Below are 7,405 nucleotides of genomic sequence, written 5' to 3'. Positions count from 1 at the left end.
ATCTCTCTGTATCTCTTTTCTCTTCATGGTATTCACACTCAAACACAAACACATGCACACACACCAACTCGCTGTCACTAAGTCACGGGCTACTACGCTTAAACTATGCGCTATAGCTGCTTCATCTAGGATGACAATTATTAGATTCTTACATTTCGTACATTTGTGCTACAAAACTACCCCTAAACACGACAAACGAGATGCCATTTTCTTTCTTACGCGATTTCCGTTTCTTCCACAACCATCCATGGCTAATGGGGGCTTGGGTTGAAGATTTACACCAAGAACAGCCGAATGAAATTAAACCAAAAAAAAAAAAAGGCAAAACAAAACGCAATCAAACAAACAAAAAAAAAACTACATTTATGGCACACTCTCTTCCCCGTTCCATTTGTTTTGCACTTGTCCCTTTACTGTGGAAGCGAAACTATATAAAACAGCCACCTAACCTGTGATGCAAAATTACAAATAAATAAATTGTTCACCCTCCTTCTACTTTATGCAATATAAAACAAAACATTTTCCCCCTCCACGCATCCTACGTGAAAGCGCGTGATTCTTCGCGCTTGCGGTGCAATAAATAAACGCCGAAGCTTTGCCTACGCGAATGTGATATCGCTCCTTACTCCTCCACGAGACGTGCCTCTAGGAAGTGGAAGATCTCCTTGTACTCCTTTACGCGCGCGATCATGAGTGGCGTTAGCTTCTTGTGGTTGGTCGGGTTCGTCTTGGCGCGATACTTGTCCACCAGCAGCTTCACGATATTGATATGGTTGTGCTGAGTGGCCACGTACACCAGCGTATTGCCGTACGCGTCCTGCTCGTTCGCATTGAACTGATAGTGTTCCAGCAGATAGTCGAGAATTTCCTCATGGTTCTCCTGCACCAGATAGAGCAGCACCGGCGGATCGCTGTTCCGAAGCCGCTCGATACTGGCACCATTGTTGAGCAGGATCTTCACGAGCGTAATGTTATTGCTAACCACTGCGCGGATCAGCGGCGTTTCGCCGTGATAGTTGAGCTCATCTACCGAGCATTTGTGGTCGAGCAGCAGCTGCACCAGCCGCACATTGCCACGCTGCACGGCCAGATGCAGCGGTGTCATTCCCGAGCGATTTTTGGCATTAATGTGTGCCCCGTACCGGATGAGCTCGCGCGCCATTTCATACTCATCCCGCTCCACGCACAGATGTAGCGCCGTTTGACAGAACTCGTCCCGGTGGTTCACGTGCTTCACGCCCCGGCCAACCAGCAGCTGCACAATGTCGCGCGAGCGTGCGCACACCGCATTGATAAAGCACAGCGGGGCACTGTTTACGTCCACGCCACGTCGCAGCAGCAGTTCCAGCAGGCGTATGTTGCGGTTCCGGATCGCCATGTTGATCGGTTGAAAGTCCGAACTGAGCGGATTTCCGATCGTTGCGTCGTATCGGAACAAACATCTCGCCAGCTTCACGTTGTTTGTGTACATTGCGAACGCGAGCGCATTCAGCCCGTACTCACCGCACGTTTCCGTATTAGCGCCACCTTGCGCGAGTAAAACACGTGCCGAGCGGATGTAGCCCTCCTTGCAGGCAACATTCAGCGGGCTATTCTTCACCAGATTGCAGTTGTTGACGATCTTGCGCAGACCGGGAATCGTGAGCAGATAGCGCAGGATGCGACTTCGATCGAAGCCAGCCGCCACGTGTAGCACGTTGTTGCAGTTCGAGTAGATACGCGTCGGGTCCACCTTGCAGTCCTCGATCAAGTACCGCAGCACATCCTCATTGTCGTACTCGATCGCGCGATGAAGCAGACACAGTTCGCTGGAGAAAGCGGTCAGATCGGTTGCCGCATCGATCGTCTGCTGTACGATGGTGCGTGAGTTACCGTACTGGATCAGCCAGAACACGGCCAGCTTCTCGTCCTCGCTCATCACGTTCCGGTCTATGCCGGTACTCGCCAGAACTCGCACGATTTCGACGAGATTTAATCGAGCCGCTAGATTCAACGCGGTGTACTTCATGCTGCACAGTGAGTTCAGCTGCTCGGAGGACATGCGCTTGATCAGATCCTCAATGGCCGGCTGATTACCAACGTTCACGAGCTTCTGCATGATGGTCATCCCGTTCGCATCGGTACGGCTCCAATCGTAGTCCGGCAGTGCACGCAACAGTTGCTGCACAAAGCGGTGATCTTCCGAGTTCACGAACAGATGCAGCTCCTCATACGCGTTGTAGCGAGCGAGCTGTGTGCGGAATAGTTCAACATCCCCGTGGAACATGCACAAATACAGCACCAGCGTGTGACGATCTTCCACCTTCATCCGCTCCAACGGTTCCACTAGAAAGTGTGACTTTGTTGTGCGACGCGATAAGTAGCGCAGGAGACGATGCCGTTCGGACGCGCGCATGTCGGATTGCTCCGTGCCGTCAGCCTCTGTCAGCAGATCGATCATCGCCCGGAAGTCACCCGCGATGGCACAATCGATTAAACCGTAATAACACAACTCGTTGGGCATTAACGAACCGTACCGTTTGCCAGCGATTTCCAAACCTTCGCGCACCTGCCGGCGCAAGCTGCTCAGCTCCATTGCACCCGTCCGGATCGCTTCATACAGGGTGCGTTGCTGTTCGACCCATTGCAACCGGTTGGCAAATTTGTCCGCAAAACATCCCACCATCGGTTTCGATTTGCTACAGTGTCGCCCGTCCGTTCTTCCACCGTAAAGCTCGTACGAACGATGTTTGAAGGTGATCGCGTTCAGAAAGATGGTAGCGTTCGATTTCAGTGTGAGACTTTCCAGCACCAAGGATTCCCGTCCCCCAGCAAGGAACGTTTTCAGATTGTGCCCGTTCAACACGGCGGAACTGCACTGCAGTGGATGCCAGCGGTTTGAATGCCCGAGCGCGTTCACGGAGGTGAGAATTTCGAGCAGCTCCAGGAGCCCGTATTCCAGCGCAAACTGTACCACGGGCGGAAGTTCTTCGATCACGTCGCACAAATTCTGCACATCAGTACATTCAAACTTCTCCAGAATTTCCACCACATCGTTCACCTTCGCGTCGAACAGCTCTTGCAGCATTTCCTCATCACACTCCCGACGCGTGAGCAGTTCCGACTCATCCAGCGCAACTCCTTTCGTGCGGAAAAACTCCTCCAGCGTGTGGTAGCGTTGCTGCACCAGAAAGATATTCCCATAGTACGCACGGGACAGCTTGTCGTGCAGCTGTTGAAATTCATCATCGTTTAACGCTGGTGCGCTCATGTCCTTCAGCAGTTTGCGGGTAAACTTCTGATATTGCGTTGCTTCCGATGCAGAATGGGCGCTAGTACAGCGCACCGGATTAATACCAAACATGCGGTCCGGGTCCATCAGGTTCTGTAGCTCCTCCAGATGACGCACCACCTTCAAAGTGTCCTCATTCTCGCTAATACTGCTGTACGGTCGGAGCAACTCCTTGAGCGCTAGATTTGCATCGGAGATCGAGATCGAGCGGGAGATGTCGTACTTCTGGTAGCTCTGGTGTAGATACGAATGCAGCAACCGCCGCACACACCCATAGTCCGTATTTGCCTTCAACGCCCGGTAAACAATGGCAAAGTTGGACAGTGTCACGCGCAGCCGCGTTTGGTGGTACTGCATGTGATAGAACCGGAAGTGAATGTTCTTCTCGATGAACGACAGCAGCTTCAGCTCGTTCGCCATGCCGATGTACATCTTCTTCAGCTCCTGCACAATGCGGCCCGTCTCCTTCTCGTCGTAGAACACGTGCTCGAACTTGATGTGACTTAGTGTGTGGAGATTGTGCTCCCCGATGTACCGTGCGTACGACTGCAGCTGGCCCGTGTTGCGCAACCGGTACGCCGTCCCAAGGAACGTTTTGTACGCCTCTATCAGCTGAATGTTGATGACGTACAGACAGAACCGGTACACGGCTTTCAATCGCTCCTGTATCGTTCTCACCTGTTCGTCCGTGAGCGTTCGGTTGAGGAAATATTTCCCCACTGAGCAACGGGCCGAGAACGATTCCCTAAGCTCGACCTCCTCGGCAGGAGCCGCGGTGGAGTACAGCGGCGATAGTACATGGTCCAGCAGATTGGCCAGCATACGGGCAAAGGTTAGCTGGTGCTGCTGGGACTCGTTGCTTGCCTCACCGATAAACTGCATCACCCGCCGGATCGCCATCAGACAGAGTGTCGCGTTCGAACGATCGTCCAAATCGATGACGAGCGCATTCTCGACGTAATACGCAATCTTCTTCACCGTGTGCATCTGCCAAATCTGCTCGTACGTGCGCCGAATCTGCCCGAACACGGCACGGTGCCGACGCCGCACCGTCCTTGCCGACCGGGTGCCCTGCAGTTCCCGCGCACCGAGCTCCTTCTCGAGCAGCTTCGTCTTGTTGCGGCTCAGCTCGTCCAACCGGCGGGCCCGAATCTTTGACAACAGTTCGCGCCTGCTCGCCGCGTACGCCACCTGTCGCTTCGAGAGGCGGAGCTTCGGATGGTATCGGTGCCAAAGTTGCCCCACCGTCAGCGGATGATCGTCGCGCAGATAAGCGACATAGTCCGCTACAGCCCATTTGGTGTCGCGTTCCAGAACACCGTCCTGCAGTGCGATCAGCTCGCGCCGGCCCAGCTCCACCAGCACGCGGTCCCGTTCGGCCGCCCCGAGCGGACACGTGGATGTGGCGATGCGCTGCAGTTCCTCGCAGACGCGTCGCCTCCGGCCAACGTACTGTGACAGCTTCTGTTCGCGTATGCACACGATGAGATCGAGCAGCAGCTGCGGTGTCCACTGAAACGAGCGATCCGTTCGTACGGTGCGGGCACCCACTTTCACCAGCGTCCCCAGCTCCGCACTGACCGCACGCAAAAACGACACGATCATCGGCTTGTTCAGCACCAGCTTGTACATCTCGAACCCAACGCTCTTCTCCAGGATGGACAGTAGCACACCGCACAGATAGGCCAGCTCACCGAGCGGGATCATCTTCAGCAGCTTCCAGTCGGACCGGGCACAACATTCCAGCCCGTCCAGATAGTGCAAGCACTCGCATATCGCCCTCAGCCGCACCACAAACTCGTCGTCCAGATCGTTCAGGTTGTCGTCGTCGTACCGATCGGTCAAGTATTTGGTATAGCTTAGCACTAACTCTATGCGCCCGTCAGCCTCTGTTTCGCCCGTGCTGCTTTGCACTTTACCGTCGGCCTTTCGTTTCGAGCTAGCGCCACCGGCCGCACCGAGTCTCCGCTGTCTGGTAGCGCTACCTTCCGCACCATCCTCGTAGCTGTGCGCGATCAGCTCGTACTCCAGGAAGACGCGCATCGATCGATCAACCGGTACACCCTTCACGGTCAGCTCGTCCAGCAGGTTTGCGATGAGTTTCATCTTCGTGTGGATGTCGAAAGCGCGCTTTTCGAGGAAAATCTTCAACAGCTCCACCGAGCCCCGCCGGATGAGTCGTCGGAGGGCCTGCTCGTCCGGCACGGCATCCAGCTCTTTGCACAGTGCAAACTCCGCCACGTACGGTGAACCTTTGTCCAGCGCTAGTTCCGCCGGTGTAAGATCGTCATGATTACGCAGATCGCAATCGGCACCCGCTCCGATCAGCAGCTCGACCAGGCGCGTCTTGTTGTGTTTGGCTATGGTGGCAAGATGCAGCGGACTGTTGCCATCGCGCGCCAGATCCTGGTGGTCTAGATCTAGGTCAGAATTTTCGAGTGCGGTCCGCACCGCCTCGTACTGGCCACTCTGGATCGCCTCCAGAAACTCTTCCATCTTGTGTGTTTGATTTTGTGTTACGCGTTCAACGAGGTACGTTCTCCTTCTAAGTCATTCCCGATTGATACCGCTGTTCCTCAGTTGATACGCTGAAAGGTAAAGAACAGAAGAAACAGGTTTACAGACAATGAAAATGCAGCGCACGGATTCGCGAATAAAGGAAAAACTAATTGTTGTCTATAAACAGCGGACCTCGTTTAACAGCACACAGCGGGGCGAAAAAGGCTTAGGGACATTCATCCGAACCGCTCAATCCTTATGTGGTTCGGATGAATATAGGAAATAGTAATGGCCGCTATCGTGAGGAGAGGAAAAGGGCTAAAAGTGCGTGCAAAGAGGCGCCGGGACTCGCCAGAAAGCCTTATCGCCAGAAAGCCGAATTGATTTTTTTTTTAAATAAAGCTAGATATTAGAGAAACGTCTAGTTTTCTTACTCGAAGAAAAGGGCACCGTTGCTGGACGCAACACTAATTGCTAATTGTACAGCAAAATAAGAGACGTTGGAGCGTTGTTTTGCTCATTTCCGCGCAATAACTCACGATCATGTACGGAGATTTTTGCAATTGTAATCCCGCAGTTTCGCATTACCACCGAAGGGTAGTTATTTTTAATAATGTCAACGAACTGAGGCCTCTCCGACAGGCACTCCATCATACCCCGGGCTATCCAGCCCGACGTCGTAGTGCACGCCGATTGCAGTGGATTTTCATTCAAGCAGCAGCAATTCATTCACATTTGCACCGTTTGCTCCGTTGCGTTGGGACCCATTAAGCATCGAAAATTAAAATCTCCCACCGTCCGGGACCGCGTGCGTGTCGCCCGACCGTGCGGGCCAAAGCTGACAGGCCGGGTATGTATCATAAGACGCATGACATGCGGAAACTTTGCCACCGAAACCTTTTGCACGTATGCGATGCGAACGATCGTCGAGGCTGGAAAATCGACGCACTTCATCATCGTTTTCCACGCTTTACGCACATTTCGCAAATGTGCGCGTTAAGGGGCTGGTGCACCGAAATTCACTGCCTGCGTCGAAGAGGTACTAACGAGTTCGCCCGTGTGTCCTCCCGCTTGGTTTGTGAGGTTCCAAATCCGACGTCTTGTGACGTTCGTCGGTACACCGGGGCGGGGGCTCACAAGGTGTGGTGGAGCATTTGGGGCAACACCATGCACGGCAGCATAACTGTACCGGTTGTAAATATAGCCTTCCACGGTGTTTCACGCGTTTCTTGCATGAAAACGTGCCTGTGTTCGTGCGTGTGTCGGTGTGATTGTGTGCGAATGAGTAGGAAGCAAACGAATACGGTGACTGAACCATATCAATGAATGAAGCAGCAGTGGAGTTGAATGAATTCCTCCACTCGGTGCCTCTGTTGCCATAAAAACCCATATGTACACAAATTCTTTGCTCCATCAACTTCCCATTTTGTGTTTGTGTGTGAACCCATGCTCTACTGCTGGCTGGGCAAAGGACGGTACATTATGATAAATAAGGAATTTAATGCAAAAAAAAAATATTTCATTTAATTTAAATCAAACAAACTATCAATAAGTGTCAATAAGAGCGCTTAAGAAAAAAAGGGGTTGAGGAGGTTCAAAACTCAAGTAACAAAACAAATCTTAAATGTGTTTAAC

General features: G+C 52.7%; 1 protein-coding gene across 1 annotated transcript; it reads right to left on the bottom strand.

Moving 5' to 3' along the window:
- LOC128301816 (uncharacterized) lies at positions 1–5,767 on the bottom strand. The gene has a single exon (XM_053038448.1). The coding sequence runs from the start codon at positions 5,765–5,767 to the stop codon at positions 623–625; it is 5,145 nt and encodes a 1,714-aa protein (XP_052894408.1). The 3' UTR covers positions 1–622.
- Between the last annotated feature and the right edge of the window lie 1,638 nt (positions 5,768–7,405).

Source organism: Anopheles moucheti, chromosome 3 (genome assembly GCF_943734755.1).
Source record: "Anopheles moucheti chromosome 3, idAnoMoucSN_F20_07, whole genome shotgun sequence".
In the NCBI taxonomy this organism is placed as follows: domain Eukaryota; kingdom Metazoa; phylum Arthropoda; class Insecta; order Diptera; family Culicidae; genus Anopheles; species Anopheles moucheti.
Note: the sequence above shows the minus strand (reverse complement) of the source record. Positions and strands in the feature narration are given on the sequence as shown.

What these genes read in the sequence shown, in the direction of transcription:
- LOC128301816 (XM_053038448.1), bottom strand. Translation starts at nt 5,767, where the DNA reads ATGGAAGAGTTTCTGGAGGCGATCCAGAGTGGCCAGTACGAGGCGGTG.